Source organism: Vulpes vulpes, chromosome 4 (assembly GCF_048418805.1).
Source record: "Vulpes vulpes isolate BD-2025 chromosome 4, VulVul3, whole genome shotgun sequence".
Taxonomy (NCBI): domain Eukaryota; kingdom Metazoa; phylum Chordata; class Mammalia; order Carnivora; family Canidae; genus Vulpes; species Vulpes vulpes.
This window is the reverse complement of record NC_132783.1, coordinates 100,969,809-100,989,833: the sequence shown is the minus strand read 5'-3', so window position 1 is coordinate 100,989,833 and position 20,025 is coordinate 100,969,809. Positions and strand designations below refer to the sequence as shown.

Sequence of the window (20,025 nt, the reverse complement as noted above, 5' to 3'; positions counted from 1 at the left end):
GACCCTCCAAAGCCCAGCTCAGGGACGAGAGAAGTGAGTTTTAGGCAACTGCATTCTTTTTCTCCATTATTGTTTTTGTTTCTCAGATGCATCAACTTGTCCAAATTCTATTAACACTTGCTATTTGCTGAAGCTTTTCAAACATGCCAGCAAACAGCAGGGCCCCAGATGAGGTATGAATCCATAGTAAAGGTCATAGGGCATTTGATGGCTACAATCAAAATTGGCAACTAAGCTCGTTCAGCTTCTCCTGAAGTAATCTCAAGAAATTCAAGAAAGAGTTTAGCCAGAAAAAGGGGCATACTTGCTCTTCATGTTCATATCCCTTCAGTTCAACAAGTATTTATTAAAGCTCAGTAAATATTGATTGAACTTCTGCTCTGGGCTTGGTGCTGTTCTCAGCACTGGGAATTTTTGGTCAAAAAGGCAGACTGTCTTCACCCTCACTGATGCTGGAAAAGATGAGAATTGAACAATATAGTGTATGTGTTTATACTATATATATGTATACTTACATATGTATGTAAGTATATATCCAGCATACACACACATACCTACATGTATACATACATACACATAAACACAATAAATTATAACATCAGAAATGGGCTGGTAAAGGAAGCAAGGAATTTGGACTCTGATCTGGACTTGAATCTACTTATTACCACTTTCCGCCTGTGTGGTCATGGGCAAGTTTCTTAATCTCTCTTGGAGTTTCTCATATGTTACATGAGGGTAATACCCTGGAGGGGTACTGGAGAAGAAAGGAGGTGATACTAGTAGAATGATAGGGATTTTGCCTGTCACCCCAGTACCCAGAATACTAAGTAGCACATAGTAGATGCAGAAATAAATATCTTTTGAAAAACATATATGTTTGGTACATGATATGTGCCCAATAAGTGTTTACTATTTGGAGGAGGGCAAGAAGTGTGTGCAGTAATTTGAAGGTAGACTTCTGGATTGATCTATCTTTCCATCTATCAAAGTTATGAGGTGGATAAGTTGTTTACCCTCCCTGTGTCTCAGTTTCCTCATCTATAAATCCAAAAGAAACATTGGACTTATCTTCTAACATTGTACAAACTAGAGAGATCCAACCCTAGTGTACTATAACAATGATGCTTATTTTTCTTTATTTCTCAATTTGGGTTCCTGATGAGCAGTGTATCTCAGCAGGTTTAAGTACAATTGGTGGCTAATTAGCAGATTCTATTTCTAGGGTTGTTGGAAGTCTCACCTGTCTCAAAGTAGCTGCTTGCATTGGCTTGCCAACCCAGATTTCCAACATAAGAGTCCTCATTGCGTTTAATGAGCCCAGATGGCCCTGATACTTTATACATCCCTTTGATCCTCAGCTATAAGTATTTTGGTCTGAGTGGGCTTATAGTAACCAACTGCCACCTTGGTTCCTGAGTAAAGTGCTTTGATATAGGGAGAGGTCAAATCTTCACGAGGATATGTCAATATTCTCTAGTGTCTGGAGACCTTATATGAAAGAGGAAGCTAGAATGGTTGTCTCTGTGAATTCTGCCGACTGCCACTTGTCTATCTTCCCTTGGGCAGGCATGAGCAAGGTGGGGCAGGGTATGATTTCTGTGATTTTTCCTTATTTTTTGTCCTATATTTGCCTTCTATTTTTCTGCCCCTTTCATCCCTCATTCAAAAGTTGACAGTGGCTGAGCCTATAGGGAATAGGGAAGAAGGTGATCTGTTTTTACACCGGTCAGAAATAACTCAAATGAGGATCAGAGATAAGCAATCAAACTTTAGCAAACAGTGGCATTCTGGTTCAATGTTTCCTGTTAGTCATTTAGAAAATTTAACAGATTTGGGTATTGGTATGCAAAGCCACTTCCTTTGTCAGTAATGTCTACTTTTTTCCAAATAGAGCCTTAAGAATAGAGGCCCTTATGCAAAGGCAGAGATACATTTATAAAATAAATAGTAACATCAGTTACTTTCATTTTCATAAAATGTGAATCATTGGAATGAATATAGACCTTCATATTGAATACCAGGTTTCAAGATCTGTCCAAGACATCTTCTTAAGTTGAATCACTAGAACTTTCTTATCTGACAGAGCTGGGCAGGGTGAGGGATTCCTAAGGAAAGATGGGGTGGAAACAGGGAAAAAAACACAGTCATCCCTCTTCCAAATGTCTGATGGACAGACCTAATTTGCTAGTGCTTCAGAGATCAACTCATATTATAGATTTTTTTTTTCTGTTAGAAACCTCATTTGCTTCGTTGGCCCTGCCCAGGCCTGTGACAGGCATGTTCTTAGCCAAGTTTCTGGGGTTGGAGGGAACAGGGAGTGGAGACTCTGAGTTAGGGCACCAGCAAGCTGGAGTGTGTCCAAATAGCAGCAGCCTGTGTGGGTACAGGATTTGAAATCAGGCCAAGTGTAAAAAGAATGAAGAAACATGCTATGTTTATGCAGGAGAAGAGATTCCTGAGTCCCCTGAGGACCTTCTCAAGGTTTGCTTTCAAACAAAGGATTAATTTTATTCAGTGTTGACCAACAGTGTCATTTGTTGCAAACTACAGGGAGGCAGATTTAAAGGTGACTTAAAGGAGAATTCTGAAGGAGTTCTTCTAAATAGATCGCTTTAGGAGGTTTTATAATGCTAGTTAAAGAGGAAAATGATTACCATTTATGGAGGACTTACTATGGCCAGACACCAGTCAAGCCCTTTTGTCTTAACCTCAGTTGAGCTTCCTAAGGACCCTGCAAATTTGGGTCCATCATCTCCTCCATTCTACAGTTGGGGGAAATGAGGCTCAGGAGATGAAGTTGCTGCTCAGGCAGGCTTCCACTGGCCCTCACAGTGACTTTGTGTGGATTACAAAAAATACCTCTTCCCTACCCAGAGAGGGTACAAGTTTTGCAAGTACATCACAGGTTGGGTACTAGCCTCCAATGCTCTCCTGCCTGGGTGGCCTTGTGCAAGACAAAGCCTGTATACCACATACTGTGGCTCTGGATTTGAGGTCAGCACCAACAAAGAGTAGAACTGGCCTCAAGAGCCACATTTGTCTGACTCCAGATAGACTCTTGGCTCCTAAGCTTTATTGTTTCTCAGGATTGAGACTTTCCATTTCAAGGAATACCTATGAAGACTAGTTGGTCCCTTGGTGAAAGAGCTGATTTACATAGGTGTTTAGACTAAATAGTCTGTAAGTTTCTTCCTTTTCTCTTAGACAATGTGAGAAAATTGAAGCATAAAGAAGGATCTGGTGAACACCTGAATTCCTGCCATCTAGGTTCTGTGTGGGGGTGGTAGGATGGGGGCAGGGTAACAGGTGCAGAGAATGAGCAAGGCACAGGGCTGGGTTTGAGTCCTGGCTCTATGACTTAACGACAGGAAAAGGAGAGATTTGGGGTGAGCCACTCAAACTCTCTGAACCTTATTTTCCTCATCTGTAAAATGGGAATAGTAACTACCTCATGTAGTAGATATAAAGACAACATGAAAGAGCAATTTCTCTGGGACACAGTGAAGCAACATTATAAATACCTCTTGTTTATGTTTGAGGGTGGTTCTGATCTCATTTCTTCTCCAAGGCCCCCCTTCACTGATATGGTAACTGCTTTCACTCCATCTGTAAGTTTTGGTAGGTTGTGTTTTCATTTTCATTTGTCTCAAAGTGGCATGGAGCCCATTTAAGAAAAAAAAATATGTTGTTTATTTTCCACATAGTTGTGATTTTTCCAGTTTTATTTCTGTTATCCATTTCTAGCTTTGTTCCTTTGTGGTTGGAAAAGTTACTCTGTATGATTTTAGTATTTTTCATGTATGGAGATGTGTTTTGTGCCCTAACATATGAGCTGTTCTAGAGGATGCTCCATGTGCACCTGAGAAGAATGTGCATTCTGCTCTTGTAGGATGGAGTATTTTGTATATGTCAAGTCTGGTTATTTATAGCGTGGTTCAGGTCCTCTATTTTCTTACTGATTTTATGCCTATTTGTTCTATCCATCATTGATATTGGGAGGTTGAAGTCTCCGATTATTATTGTGGAAGTACCTAATTCTCCTTTTAATCATGTCAATGTTTGCTTCATACATTTTGGTGCTGTGATATTAGGGGACATATATTTATAATTGCTCTATGTTCTTAGTTTGTTGACCCTTTTGCCAACATATAATGCTCTTTTTTGTCTCTTGTAATACTTTTGACCTAAAGTCTGTTTTGTCTAAATTAGTATACCCACTAAGTGCTCTTTCTGTTACTATGTGCACGAAACATTTTTTTTTTCTTTCACTTTGAACTTGTGTCTGAGTCTCTTGTAGATAACATATTGTTGGATCATGGTGGGCTTTTTGTTGTTGTTGGTGGTGGTGTTTTATAATATTTTCTGTCAATCTCTACCTTATGTCAGGAGGATTTAATTCATTTACATTTAATGTAAATACTCACAAGGAAGGATTTACTTTTAATTTTAACATTTTGCTACTGGTTTTCTATATATCTTACATCATTTTCTGTTCCTCAGTCTTCATTACTATTTCTTTTGTGTTTAATTGATTTTATTCTAGTTTACTGATTTGATTCTTTTCTCATTTACTTTTCTCTGTATGTTTTTTTTAAGTTATTTTCTTAGGGATTAACCATGTTCACAATTAACATCTTACAATAATAATATATTTTGAGTTAATATTAACTTAGCTTCAATAGTACACAAAATCTTTGTACAAATCTCTCTCTCCCCTTTTGTTGTTATTGTCACACATCTTTATATATTATGTACCTATTATTATAATTATGTTTTACACATTTGTCTTTCCAATTGTCAACTAGTGACGAACTTCTATTTCTGTTTATCTCTTGTTCATTTTTGAAGAATAATTTTGTGAAAGATAGAATTTAGTTGAAGTTTATGTTCTTTGTTTTTTCCTTTTAGCACTTTAACTATGCTATCCACTGCCTTCTAGCCTCTCTGGTTTCTGAAGAGAAATCATTATTAATTTTATTGAAGAGTCTTTGTACATGATGAGCTGCTTCTCTCTTGTGTTTTAAAGATTCTCTCTTTGTCTTTGGTTTTTGATAATTATGTCTCAGTGTGGATATCTTTGTGTTTATTTTGTTCAGATCTCACTGAGCTTTTTTACTTTGTAAATTCATGTCTTCCATCAAATGAAAGTTTCTGGCCATTATTTCTTCAAATATTCTTGTTCTTTTTTCTCTCTTTCCTCTAATTATGGAACTCCTATTATGTGAAGTTGGTGTGTTTGATAGTGTCCCACAGGTTACTTAGGTCCTGTTCATTCTTCTTTATTCTTTTTCCTTTTTGTTTCACAGTCAGCCTGATCTCAACTGATCTACTTTATTGATTCTTTCTTCTGCCTCCTCAAGTCTGCTATTGAGCCTCTCTAATGAATTTTTCACATTTGTTATTGTATATTTTAGCTACAGAATTACAGAATTACTTTTTATTAGTTTGTCATTTCTATTTAATGATATTCTCTATATTATGAGACATTATTCTTTTGGTTTGACTTAGTTCTTTGGCCATAGTTTCCTTTAGTTAGTTCAGCATATTTAAGATAATTGACTTAAGGTCTTTGTCTTATAAATCCAATGTTCATCCTTTTGTGGAAAATTTCTATTATCTTCTTTTTGTCCTTTTGTGAATGAGCCATCCTTTCTTGCTTTTGTTTTGTTTTGTTTTACATGGGTCATAATTTTGTGTTGAAAACTGGATACCTTGAATATCATAACATGCTCTCAGATGTCAGATTCTCCTCCTTGCCAGGGCTGGTTGTATCTGCTTAATATAGGCTGTAGTAGTATGTTTGTTTAGTGGCTTTTCCACAGTATTTTTGTGAAGACTGGTCACTTAAATCTCCAAATGCCTAGAGTTTAAAGAAAAAAAAAATCTGTTGTTTGTAGCTGGACCCTGTGTGTTTGTGTATAGGGGCATACCTCTAACATGTAGCCAGACCACTTGCAACTCTGCCTTAGCCTGCATTTCCTGCCAACATGGAGCTTGAAGGTCAATCAAATTTGAGAGTTTAGGGCTTTTTCCCATCCTTTCTTAGCATGTGTACAGTCCTATACATATCCTTCTAGATCCCTTATTGTATGTGGGTATTATACATTTAAGATTTATCCATATTGTAGCAACTATCAGTGCTTTGTTCCTTTTTGTGGCTGAAAAATATTCCATTGTATGGATAGACCATCTTCTGTCTATATGCATGCCAGCAGATGGAAGACTGATGGGTATTAGTTAAGGAAAGTAGTGATATAATCCTATTGTGCTGACTATTTCTCTGGATGCTGTGTGGAGATTGGATGGAGGGAGGCAGAAGTACATGTGGAAAAGCCCATGAGAAGGCCATTGCTCTGTCTTTCTAATTCCAGTGGTCTCCAAACCAAATAGAGGCTCACTGCTGATGAATCCTGTGACCAAACAGGGTAGAAGGTAGATTGAACTGAGTGAGAGGAATCCTGAATCTTTCTGGTAGTCTCACCATTGACTCAATTTATCTTCTCTCCCCTTGGTCCTCCAAAGCATAAATAATAAATAATAATAAAGGGCAAGCTCTAATCCTTTAGAGAATTCACAAACAGATCAAAATAGATAACTAGTTTCTTGTAGCAATGTCCTTTCTGCTCCCTCTGGCACTAGAAACCCACATAAAGGACATGGAATATCATTTTCAAAATTCCCACTGATATGGAGGGTAGAGAGTGGAACAAGAATAAGTTAAAATGCCACAAAGCTTTACCAGGTTTCAGTTGCCTTTTTCTTGATTAAGCATTTGCTTGAGTGCTATAAACTGTTGAGTATTTTCCAGAGTTCTGATAAAGTTCACTCTGCAAGCTTTTGTCAGATTTTTCATTGCTTCTTTAGAGGGACAGGCAGTTGGAGTTCCTTACTCTGCCATTTTTGCTAAAGTCACCCAAAGAGTTTTTGAATGCATTTTGTTTTGTTAATATATGAGGAAACAGGACTAATGGGAGAGGGGGTGAATTAAGTTGCTTTAATTGCATGGATGAATCTTGAGACCATTGTGCTAAGTGAAAAAAGCCAGTCATAAAAGAATATATATATATTTTTAAGATTTTATTTATTTATTTGAAAGAGAGAGAGAGACAGAGACAGAGATAGTGAGAGAAAACACAAGCAGGGAGGACCGGGAGAAGCAGGCTCCTCGCTATGCAGGGAGCCTGACACAGGGCTCAATTCCAGGACCCTGGGATCCTGACCTTGGCTGAAGGCAGACAGTTAACTAACTGAGCCACCCAAGCACACTGACAAATGATTATATATTACATGATTCTATTTATATACGATGCCCAGAATAAGCATATCTGTAGAGACAGAAAGTAGATTAGTGGCTACGTGGAGCTGGGAGAACTTTCTGAGGTGATGAGATTGTTCTAAAATTAATCACAGTGATGTCTACACAACCCTGTGAACAAATCGTTGAATTATATACTTTAAATGAACAAATTATATCTTAATAAAGGCATTTCCAAATAAATAAATAAAATCCCTCCAGCTTCCCATTTTCTTGGAATAAAGCCCAAACTCATAATAAAGGCCATGTTTGACCTGGTCTCCACCTCTTCAGTCTCATCTTGTGTCACCCTCTCCTCTCTTACCATATTCCATCCACAGCAGTTTCTTTTGATGGTTTCTGCATATGCCAAGTGCCTTCCTTCCTTAGGGCCCATGCACCTACTGTTCTCTCTTCCTGAAATGCCCCTCCCTTGGTGTTCCCCTAGCTGGTCTGCTCAAGTATTTCATGTACCAGCTCAGGGAAGCCTTCCCTAAGTACCCCAACAAAAATTGAAGTGTCTTATAACTCTCTGCCAGGCCCTGTTGTTTCCTCTTTCACATGTCTCATATTTTGTAATCTTCTATTTATTACTGTATTCACCAAAAGAGCAAGATCAGTGCCTAGCATGTGCCTGGCACATCATACCCACTTACTAAATGTCTGCTGCATGAATGAATGATGACAATGTTCTAGGACTATACTGTGTATCCTCCTGAGAATCTTTTCCTTAAATCAAATCGTATTCTGTCCTATTATGTTCTTGAAAACCTCTCAAGATGGTGATTCCATTTTAGCCTTTGGAAAGTAGGCTGCATCCCTACTCTGGATTAATAATGGGGCCTTGGCCTCACTTAGTAAGTGATGCTGAAGAGGGCCTGTGCACTGCAATGGTATGGCATGATCTTGTGTTCTAAGAGGTTAGTGGAGGTTCTGACAGCACAGGGGGGACTCTGAATGTTCATAACCAACACTGTTCCCCAGGGACTGATAAGAGAAATGGGAAGACAGAGTATATACTTGAATGTTAGGCTGTTGTCATTGGGAGGGAGTAATTTCTTGTCATTTCCTGGTCTGATGACTTTGACCAAATTGTTTAACTTCTTAACAACTCCGCTTTCCATCTATAAGATAGGATCATAGTTTATACCTTAGAATGGAATGAGAAGATATACAGAGGACATGCCTGGCACACTGTGAGAATGGTAGATGATATCAATAGACTCCTTGGCATGCAAACTGGAGTACAGGACCTGTGCTGGGAGAGGTCAGGTTTGCCTTTAGCAACGAGGCTAGGCCTGCATTGACTCCTGTAGGAGGCTGTGAGTTTCTGCACTGGTCTTATTAACCCCTTTAGGCTGAATGAGTGTCAGATAAACTCAAGGAGAGCAGAGAGGAACAGTGATTCTCATTATCCAGAGGTCTTACCATGCTGCCCCTCTCTTCTGTTTCACAGCCATATACAACTTCCAAGGGAGTGGAGCCCCCCAGCTCTCCCTTCAGATTGGTGATGTGGTGCGGATACAGGAGACCTGTGGAGGTGAGTCACTGGCTCAGGTGACCCATGGATGCCAGGACCCCTGACTGATGGTATTGGAACATCTGCAGTACATACCTACCACTTCCAGGCCTCTCTTTGGACCTGCAGCCATATGTGGTCTGTTATGCTTTTTGATAATATTAGTAATTGGAATTTACTGAAAATAATGCTTTGTTATTTTAGGAATCTATACTTAGTAGCAAAAGTCTGATTTGTGTGGTTTGATGTTTGTTATGCTGTCCATTTACCACAGCCATGGGGGTTTTTAGGCATGTGACATCCACCTTCTTTCTTATTATTGATATTAAAAAGGTTACAAAGGGAAATCAGCCTTGTAAGGGCTTTGAAGGGCTCGCAAATTATACCCTTGATTCCAAAAGGACTGCTATACACAACTGTGTGGTATGGACACTGTGCCTGGGCCTAGGAGCAGTGCTTACACCCTGCATCAAGCTAGGAGCCCTGTCTTGGGCAAAGTGGCATCTCTTTCTTCCCATAGAGGTGCCATCCTCTTGTGAAGCTAAATGTCTATTGGGCTGTATTCACCCATGGTGGTGGTGGTGGTAGGGGTGCTTTTTAAAATTTGCACAAAAGCTAATAACCTTAGACCCATGAGTCAGGGCATTATAAATCAATGTCATGTATAAAATTGATATTGGGAGCATGGCTTGGGTGTAAGAGCTAAATGAACTTACCAGTGTGTCAGCCACAATCAGGCAGGCTCTCCCAGTCCTGACTGGCTGAGCAGGACCTCCACTTCTCCCCCTTCCTGGTTCTGCCTCTAATCCTACTGTGTGGAAAACATGTCTTTCCTATAGCTGGGCAGAACACGAAGAAAGAAGTGAGTGGACTGAGCACCCAAGTCCATTGCCCCCTTTCCGCTAATCCCTTAAATTAGAGAGCTCTTGTGCTGGGATAGGAGTGAGGGGTGGATGGGAAGCAGGTATGCTACTGTTAAGGAGGCCCATCAGGGGAAATATCCAACCAGATGAAAGGAGGCTGCCTACAAAACCAGCCGTCTTTGGATATTTAGTACATACATTTCCTTATAACATGTTAGTCTAGTTACCCTCATAGCAACCCACAGGACAGGTCTTATCCCCAGTGCCAGATCAGCTTTATCTAACTGCCCAGGCAATTCTGCAGATTGGCACACACACACACACACACAGACACACACACACAGCATACTCACAGACACACATGCAAACATAAACACGTACAGGCATGTTCACACACACATACATATGCAAACCAAAAAAACATGTGTACAAACACATGTACACAGGCAAACACACACACATACATATGCAAACCAAAAAAACAAACAAGCATAAGAACTTTTGTGAGGGGAAAAGTGTTTGATATATGATATTTCAAAACAGCTTTAAAGAAGTCATCATGGGAGAAATGAGAACTTTGTTCACCTTCCTCACATTTATCTTAAACTTTAGTATTATACATATTATTTTGGGGTGTGTATGAGATGAAATGACACTTTTAGTGTCCAGGCCTCTAAAAATCCCAGTCTGGCCCTATGGAAACCTTCTACATACAGAATGAATGAGTCTGGGGCAGGAAGGGAGGGATATGGTTCCAAACACCTGCCGCCTTGCTATAATGCAACCCACCTTTTACAAATCCTGTTTTATCCAGCGGCAAATAAGCAAACTGTAAGTATCTAGCAAGGGCAAAGAATGAAAATACAAGCAACATGACAATTCTCCTCAGTGTCTCTTCTGTGCCATTGAATGCTAATCCATGAGGCATGAAGCCTCATGTCTGCAAGCAAGAAATCAAGACTTGGAAGGGAAATGACTTGCTGAGGGCCACATAGGTAGCATGGCTATATTTCCCTCCCTATGCATGCAAGCCCACATTCTTTCTTCCACCCCATGCTTACTGAGACAGTGTAAAAGCCTCAGTGATTATTATTATTATTTGTGGTGTCCCACATTTTGAGATTCAGGCAAGCATATTCCTCTTCTTTTCATGTGACTTTTCATGAGAAAGCTTGAGGGCAGTAAACTGACCACACAGGTTAGTAATATCAGAGCCTTCTGTTACTTTTGCCTGACCTTCAGAAAGGCCATACTTGCTGACTTGAGCTACTTTTATTTGTCTTTGGGATTAGAGTCCTTGTTACTAACCTTCTTTGGTTCTGGCTTTCCATTTTTAATTCTATTTTATTAGTTTTATTTAAATGCATCCTTGTAATAAGTGGCTACAATGCCTTTCTAGAAAGAACTGGGTAGGGATGCCTGGATGCCTTAGTGGTTGAGCGTCTGCCTTTAGCTCAGGGCGTGATCCTGGGATTCTGGGATCAAGTCCCACATTGGGCCCCCTGCATGGAGCCTGCTTCTCCCTCTGCCTGTGTCTCTGCCTCTCTCTCTCCCTCTCTCTCTCTCTCTCTGTGTGTGTCTCTCATGAACAAATAAATAAAATCTTAAAAAAAAAAAGAACTGGGCATATTAATTTAGTGAGTAATCAATTCATGAATACTCAGAAAATACATATTCACTGTTCAGAAGTCTATTAAAATGATTCTGTTTATCTGAAGCATTGGTATACAAAACAGCAGGACGTATCATGCCTAAACTCATATATATATATATATATATATATATATATATATATATATATATATATATATATATATTTATGGATTTTTCAAACTGGAATTTATGCGACCCTAAGATTTTCCTGAGGGCCTTGGACAGTTACAGGCTACTTTGCAGATGAGGAGGTTTGCCTATGATTCTGTTTGAAAACCTGTTCTAGCAAATATAAAAAAATGAAAACCACAGTGTTAGTCAAAAATGAGTCAGGGTGGTATAATAAAAAGAACTTGGGTGTGCCCATGAAACCCTCTTGCAGAAACCTACTTGAAAAATAAAATCCAGCCAATTGAAAGATGAATCAAAAATTTAAAATACAGGAATTAAAAAGCTGTGATAAAAGGAAATAGTAGTGAGCATTGAATCTAAATGAATCCATTTATAGAAATTGATATTAAAAGTCTCTATAGTTAAGAGTCTGTGTTTTGGTTTCTCTCTCTCTCTTTTCCCCTTTGCTCATTTGATTTGTTTCTTAAATTCCGCACTTAAGTGAAATCATGTGGTGTTTGTCTTTCTCTTATTGACTTACTTCACTTAGCATAATGTTCTTTAGCTCCATTCATGTCTTTCAGATGACACAATTTCATGCTTTATATGGCTAATATTCCATTGTGTAAGGGTAGCTATATTTTTAGCTTTCTGCAGAACCTCCATACTGTTTTCCAGACTGACTGCACCAGACTGTGTTCCACCAACAGTGCATGAGAGTTCCTCTAAGAAGAAACATTTAATCAAAGTTTCAACATTTCTTTTAATTTCACTTCTCTTATTTTTCTTCTATTAAATACAAATAAGATTCAGTTTGGTATTTGAGATTTTTATTTATGCAATGTCTTTACTATATGATGATTTTTATGAGAGTATTTTAAAAATCATATTTTATCTCTTTGTCCATGTGTCATCCTGTGTGTATAAATATAAATGAAAAGTTGACTAAAATGATGTTTAGTAGTATTTTCCTTTTTCTAGATAATGGGATTCAGGACAATTCTTTTAGCTCTTGTATTTATACTTTTTGCTTACTTTAAATTCTTTGTAAAGTCCATATCCATTTTAGATAAAAGTAATATAGGCTTGAAGATTTGAAGCACCTATCTCCAGATATTAGCAATGATTAATTCTAGATGCTAAGAATGCAAGTAGTTGTTATCTTATTCTTTGTACTTTTTAATAGTTTTTGAATCCTCCCCTCAAACAAACAAATAAAAAGTAGTGGAAAGATCATGGACTCTTGAAATGGAAAGTTATTCTCTACTCCATTACCCACTAGCTGGGTAAGTAGGCTTTAGTTTTCTCACCTGTGACATGAGTTACCATTGCCTGTTCTTGGGCTTGTTATGAGGATAGCATGAGAGAAAGTAGAGAAGCTATCTAGCACCATGGCTAACTGCTAGGTGCTTTGTGTTGGCTAATTCCATCCCTCCTCCCATTACATAGAGACTGGCAGGTGTATAACTCTACAATATGGCCCAGAGAACCTGGAAACTGTCCCTCTGATTGCCTGAAATGGGTGAGGCCAGCTCTTCTTTGCCTATACTAAATTTACTCAGCTGGATGAATAAGGAAGAAAAAAACTGATGTGGAACCTTAGACATGAATGAATTTCCTTTCACTAGAGCTCATTTTGACTAACTTTTTATTATAGAGATAATATTTTATTGTGTTGAAAACTCAAATAATTCAGAAGGATACCTGTTGTTACTAAGCCTTAGGTATCTTTATGCTTATGTTTTGGTCTGTAGTACACCTCTTAGGCTGGCTCTTTTACCCAGAGGATGCATCAACTTTCTATGTTCTGATTTTAGATATGGAAAATACATATGTTTATTGAGCAGTCAGAACTCCTCCTGGGGAGATAAACATAAAAATTAGTGTGATTTTTTTTAATCACTTCCTTCAGTCACATTTGGTTGACATCTTTCCTGATATTTAATGACATTTCAAAAGAAGACTTCAATCCTATATCCAGTTTAATGTCACCCTTCCTTCTCCAATTTAAATAAGATTGGGATGTGGGAAAGAGTTTGGGGTGCTTTCTTTCCAGTTCTCTATCTTCTTTGACCAAATAAGTCCAAAGGTTAGCCAGTCCCCTGAACAAATAGTCTTATAAGCTGGAGAATAAGATGCCAGATGTCCCTATGAGTAAATCTCCTAGACCTAGAGGTCTCCTAGACCTCACCCCTATGCTTGGATTTGGCCTGGGGGTGGGGAAGTGATACCAAGCACTTCTAAGGCAGCAACTACCACCTCCAAAGAACCTTCTGCCTCTCTCTATCTTCTTTTTTTTTTTTTTTTTTTTTAAAGATTTTATTTATTCCTGAGAGACACAGAGAGAGAGAGAGAGGCAGAGGGAGAAACAGGCTCCATGCAAGGAGCCCGACGCGGGACTCGATCCCAGGTCCCCAGGATCACACCCCGGGCTGCAGGCTGCACTAAACCGCTGCGCCACTGGGGCTGCCCCTATCTTCTTTTTTTTTAAAAAGATTTTATTTATTTATTAATGAGAGACATACAGAGAGAGAGAGAGACAGCAGAGACACAGGCAGAGGGAGAAGCATCTCCATGCAGGGAGCCCGAGGATCCCTGGTCTCCAGGATCATGCCCTGGGCTGAAGGCGGCCCTAAACCACTGAGCCACCAGGCGGCCCTCTCTCTATCTTCTAATTACATAGACTGTGGTAGGGGCCTGGCCTTTGGGGGTAGCCCTGTTTGTTTAGACTCTTTTTTATAAGCCCTTCAGAGGGATTGTCTGCTCCATCTTCCATTATTTGTTTCCTTTCTGGAACAACAAGGAAATTCCATTCCACCTACTGATACATACACTTGTCTGGGTCATGGGGGCCTACTTTTAGTAGGAAGAGAACAGCGGTTCCCAAGGAGCTTTTGAATTTTGTTTATCAGTAAAAGGAAACAAGGGGAAGGTGTGAAGGAGGAGGCTGACATAGAATCTCTTGCTTTTTAGGGTAAGGCATAGATTTTGTTGTGTCCTAGAAATGGCACCACACTGTGCATACCATTCTGAGACTTGCTTTTCTCACTTAAAAATATCTGGAGCTCTTTCCAAGTTCCTAAGTGTGTTACCTTGGTCTTAGTTCAGCTGCAAAGAGCTCTGGAAGAGAATTTTGGATCTACAACTTGCAGAGTAGGGTATACCCAGAGCCACATAGCAGCTCTTGGACCAATGACTCCATCAAAAGTGATCTAAGTTCTTTGGTTTCAAGGTAACATGATGTTGTTATGAGCACTTAACAGGATTTCTTTTTTTAAAGAGTCACTTTGCGGAGAGATGGCCTTTTTTGGGGTCCACTTTAGAGATAGGCCATGTGAAAGTGAGGTTTTCTTCTCTGCTGAATGAAGGTGAGGCCAAATCATCAGTAAACTCCATTTTGTTGATTCAAAACATGTTTCATTTACTTTGTTGTTAATGGAAATACATTGAAATGACTTCATTGAATAAAATAATAGTATTCACAATCTATAGGTTCTGGAAATAAAATAGAAAATACGCCCAACTTTCTTTGGTGGTGGTTTTTGATGATGATGATGATGATGATGATGATGATGATTTTTAAAAGAAAGAATGATATTTACTGAATTTTGAACACTTACCATATGTCAGACACTGGGCAAACTCTGAATTCCTTACCTAACTTTAGCCTCATGAGACAAATACTATTATTATTCCCATTTTATGGATAAGAAAATTGAGGTTCAGAGAAGTGCAATGACTTGTCTAAGATCACACAGATAATAAGTTATAGATCTTCATTCAAATCCAGGCTTAGATTCCAGACATCACAGTCTTCACCACTGATAACTGCTGGCTTCTGTTTGATCTTAATATCATTAGATATTTCAATAATACAGGAAAGTAAAATACATTCAGGCAATCACCACTCGATAAACAAATGTTGACACTTTTTTTTTAAGAAATGAAAATTTTAGATGCAGTTGAAACCCTCTGTTTATCCCTCCCCTGTTCTATTCTTGTCGTTTTGTCCATACTATAGGTAACACTTATCCTGAATTGGTATGTCTTCTTTCCATCCAATGTTTTATACTTTTATTAGACATGTTTACTTTGTAATCATGTTTTATTTTTATTTTTTTAAAAAAGATTTTATTTATTTATTCATGAGAGACATACAGAGAGAGGCGGAAACATAGGCAGAGGGAGAAGCAGGTTTCCTGTGGGTAGCCTGATGTCGGATTTGATCCCAGGACCCTGGGATCATGGCCCGAGCTGAAGGCAGATGCTCATCTGCTGAGCCACCCAGGTGCCCCTACTTCATAATCATGTTTAAAAATTAGTTCTTGCAACACCCTGTGGGGTACCTGTTATTCCTCTCGTTTTATAGATGTAAACACAGAGGTTTTAGTTACATGACCCAAAATTATGCTGCCTATAGATGACAGAGGATTGAATCTTTAGCCTATGGATTATTTTTTAACATCCTGGGATATTTTTAATTTCTCTTCAATTTCTCTTTACCCTCTACACTTGCTGATTAGAAAATTTAGGTACATTTCATTTTGGTATTTAGGATGTGGGAAAGGAGGACAATTTGAGGAATTAGTACTTCATAATTGTCCAGAAGAATGTAAACATTTTCCTTTTCTCATCTTCCCCTAGGATGCACTTTGTGAGTTTTGTATTAAAAACAGAAGTGCTTATCTCGTGAATGGTGATATTATTTGACTCGAAAGTGTGTTCAGCCTGGAGGCAAGTCCTGGGATACCTCAAGTCCTGTGTTAACACAGTCTGCTTTTGATCATGGTGTTCATTGTCCTGGATTTTGCTACGGATGCCAACTACTATTATCTGCCTAGTGGGGTCTGGGAGTATAGCCAGATACAGCTGACAGGACCAGATTACGGAGCCAATATCAGGAGTCATGGAAGTCCATGACCTAGCGGGAGTGGAGATGTCAGAAAAAGTCCTGAGGACAGTCCTGATGCAGTTGAGGTATTATAATCATCTTGCAAGTGCTGGTGGTAATAAGCCCTCTCATCAAGGGTCACAGGGGATTATTTCTGAAAGTACTTAGCCCAGTGTCATGTGAACTATCAGTGTTGGTTGAATTAGAAAAACTACAAGGCATGCATAAGTAACTGAGTCTCAAGGGTCTAAGTAGACAGAGTCCCTGGACCAGGGAGTCAAGAGACCCTGATGGGGCCCCTGTCATGGAGATGTGGATGTGAGCATGAGCTTTGGGTAGGAACTGTTGGTCCTTTGATTGTTTTCCCACTCTCTGGTAGATTTTGGTGGCCTTGGCCAACAAGTAGATTCAGGTCACTGCAACTAACAGACCTTTGTCTGTATTTGTGCTCTAAGAGAAGTTTTTCTGTATATGTACTCATCACATAAGGACTAATGTGTCAGAACAGCATTGAGGGCTGGCTTTTTTTTTTATGATTTATTTATTTATTTATCTATGATAGACACACACACACACACACACAGAGAGAGAGAGAGAGAGAGAGAGAGAGAGGCAGAGACACAGGAGGAGGGAGAAGCAGTCTCTGTGCCGGGAGCCCGACATGGGACTCCATTCTGGGACTCCAGGATCGTGCCCTGGGCCAAAGGCAGGCGCCAAACCGCTGAGCCACCCAGGGATCCCTGAGGGCTGGCTTTGAAGCCACAAAGCTTTGCCCATGAATCCTGGCTGTGTGATTTGGCCCAGTGCATCAATCGACTTGAACCCCAGTTTTTTCATCTATGAAATGGGAATTATAGTACTTAGCTCACAGTATTGATACGAGGACTAAATAAGAAAATGCATGTACAGCACTTAGTATACAGCTTTTCATACATTAAGTAATCAGCAAATGGAAGCTAGCAATATTGCAAAGATGTTCTTATATTTCGCTGGTGGCATAGGGTAGAACTACAAACAAAGGAGTTGTTATAATGCAAGGCTGTGGAGTGTCATCTCTGTGGGGTTAGATGCTTGGATTTAAATCTTAGTTACAGGGATGCCTGGGTGGCTCAGGGGTTGAACGCCTCCCTTGGGCCCGGGGTGTGATCCTGGGGTCCCAGGATCCAGTCCCACATCAGGCTCCCTGCATGGGGCCTACTTCTCCCTCTGCCTGTATCTCTGCCCCTCTCTATGTCTCTCATGAATAAGTAAATAAAATCTTTCAAAAAAAAAATAAATCTTAATTACCCACTAGCTGTGTGACCATGAGCAAGTTGCTTAATCATTCTGTGCCTCTATATTTTCATTTGCAGAATTGAGGTAATATAGTATCTACTTTAGAGAATTGTAAAGATTAAATTATAATTAGGAAGAAACAAAACGAAAATTTTGCCAGAATTCTTGACATATAGTAAGCACTCAGAAAGGATAAATGCTATAGTTAATGATTAATTATCACCAATAGTTATGGACAAATTATTAGAGAAGTGTAAACATAGAATGTGATGCTTCATGAAATTTCCAGCACTAGAAATATTCAATGGGAAAATTGCTTAGTGGAATCATAGGGATTCAGATATTGGAGGAAGGTAGGCAACCACTGTGCTCCTTCCTTCATTAGACAGGAAACACAGTTTGATGGCTGCTTACATTCAAATCCTGACACTGTCACTTATTAGCTTTATAACCCTGGGCAAGTTACTTCTCTCTGCCTCAGGTAGGCCACTCTTGCAAAATGTGATAATTACAGTTTCTACCTCCTGTTATTACAGAGATTAAAAGACTTTATATAATGAATGCCTAGAACAGTACTTTATTCCAAACCTGAGATTCTTTCTCCCTGACCTCCATTCCTTTCTGTTTTTTTGTTTTTGTTTTTGTTTTGCTTTTGTTTTGTTTGGTTTTGTTTTTTTCTCCTCTGTCTCCTTCATCTTTCTGTTTCTCAAGATAGGAGCCACTGTGGGCCTCTGTTGCTTTAGAATTTTCTTTAGGACCTGACCTTCAACCTGGCTTATAACTATGAAGGGTGACTTAGCATTTTAACTTGTTTGTTTGGGGGTTTGCACGTATGTCTGTTGAAAACATATTTCGACAACAATCTGTTAGCCCAGTAATGAGGGTTTACTAATGAGGCTCCCAACAGATGCTTTTTATTTACAAAGATGACAAATGCCACTAGTTGGCTGTGCTTGAATCATTCCAAAGGCCAGTGGACTCATTATAGTCATCAATACTTGCTACACTGAGGCTCATTTTGTTCGAGGACTGTGTATAATTTGGACTTCTGTTAATTGAATCATTGTTTATATTCTTGCGAAGGGAAGACTCTTTTAAAATTCCTATCCTTTTACCTAACTCTGAACTTCTCTGTTTTATAATAACTAAATTTTACAAATCATATATTAGACACAATTTGCTGTTGTTAAAACTATGGGTATTATTTTAGGATGTTTGCTAAACTCCCTTAGCCTTTCTATGTCTCGAAGGCGGAGGTTGAAATGTGCACATGGACACAGGACTAAGGCAGATAATTGAAATAAGTGAAGGGCTGGGTGGAGGCTGGTGAGTTGGAGGCACCTGCTCTGTCTGATGGGACCAGCTGCTCTTCACCATCGGCCAACTGTCACTGTGGGGAAGCAGTGGCCACCATTACTGGGTCTCCTATTTTTTTTGAGGAAATTTGCATTGTAATGTGAAATCCTTGTTTTTTTAGATGCTTTTTAGAGATGTTGGCAACAAATTCAACAGATTGTTGAAGCCTGGGGGCTTCCAGACTTGGATCTGTACCTAAAGTCTAAAGCACTTTGCAGTAGTTTCTTTGCTAGTTAAAAACAAACAGAATGACAACAACAAAACCAGCAATACATTCGTAAGAATACATAAGAGACCTGTTTTTTTCTCTTTGCAGATTGGTATAGGGGGTACCTCCTAAAGCACAAAATGTTACAGGTAAGGTCAGTCTGTTTTTATTTGAAACAGTATTGGATGTCTTTATACCATTCTGCAATCCCTTTGGGCAGTTGTCTCCCACTGCAGCTCCCCAGCCAATTTGTCTCATTTCTCTTTCCTTTTGTCCTGTGCTTTCCTATTTCTACACCTTGGCACTTGTGGTGCCTCAACTCCCTTTCCCTTAAGGGTAACCTCTGGGAAAAGCTCTCTTTTCCCCCGACTTTTCTTGATATGCCAATTACATATGATTTCTCCCTTCCTCGAGTCCCCATGGAATTGTGCATGTTTTATTTGAAATTCTTCTTCTGTTGCCTCTCTCTAGAGTTGTTTGGGGGGCATTCATCATTTCCTCGCCTCACAGAGACAAGTCCAGTCTCTGCCCTCAGGGAGTTTACTTGTTCCAACCCTATATTACACCATCGTCTCTGTAAGAGCAGGCGCCTGTTTTACTGGTCTTATTGCTCACGATGTCTAGCACAAAGCATATGCCTCCAGTGTGTACACTGGTTAATTTATGAAGGAATTTCCAAGTAATTGATAAGCTTCTCTTGTTAACTGAGCCAAACTTAGGGGGCAAGGAAATAAGACACTTCTTCCTCCCTCCCTGACATGCTGTATTGGGAGGCATGATCCTACTCTGCTCTCCAAAAAACCATAAAATAAGTTCAGGGAAAAATATGTCTCATCAAAATAGCCCATATGCAAT

General features: G+C 39.3%; 1 protein-coding gene across 1 annotated transcript in view; it reads left to right on the top strand.

The window, feature by feature from the left end:
- Positions 1–20,025, top strand: part of DOCK2 (dedicator of cytokinesis 2) — a 397,545-nt gene that overhangs the window by 11,924 nt on the left and 365,596 nt on the right. The window contains exons 2-3 of the mRNA XM_072756626.1: positions 8,751–8,834; positions 19,279–19,319. Of these exons, the coding sequence (XP_072612727.1) occupies positions 8,751–8,834; positions 19,279–19,319 (125 nt within the window). The remainder of the gene's footprint in view (positions 1–8,750; positions 8,835–19,278; positions 19,320–20,025) is intronic.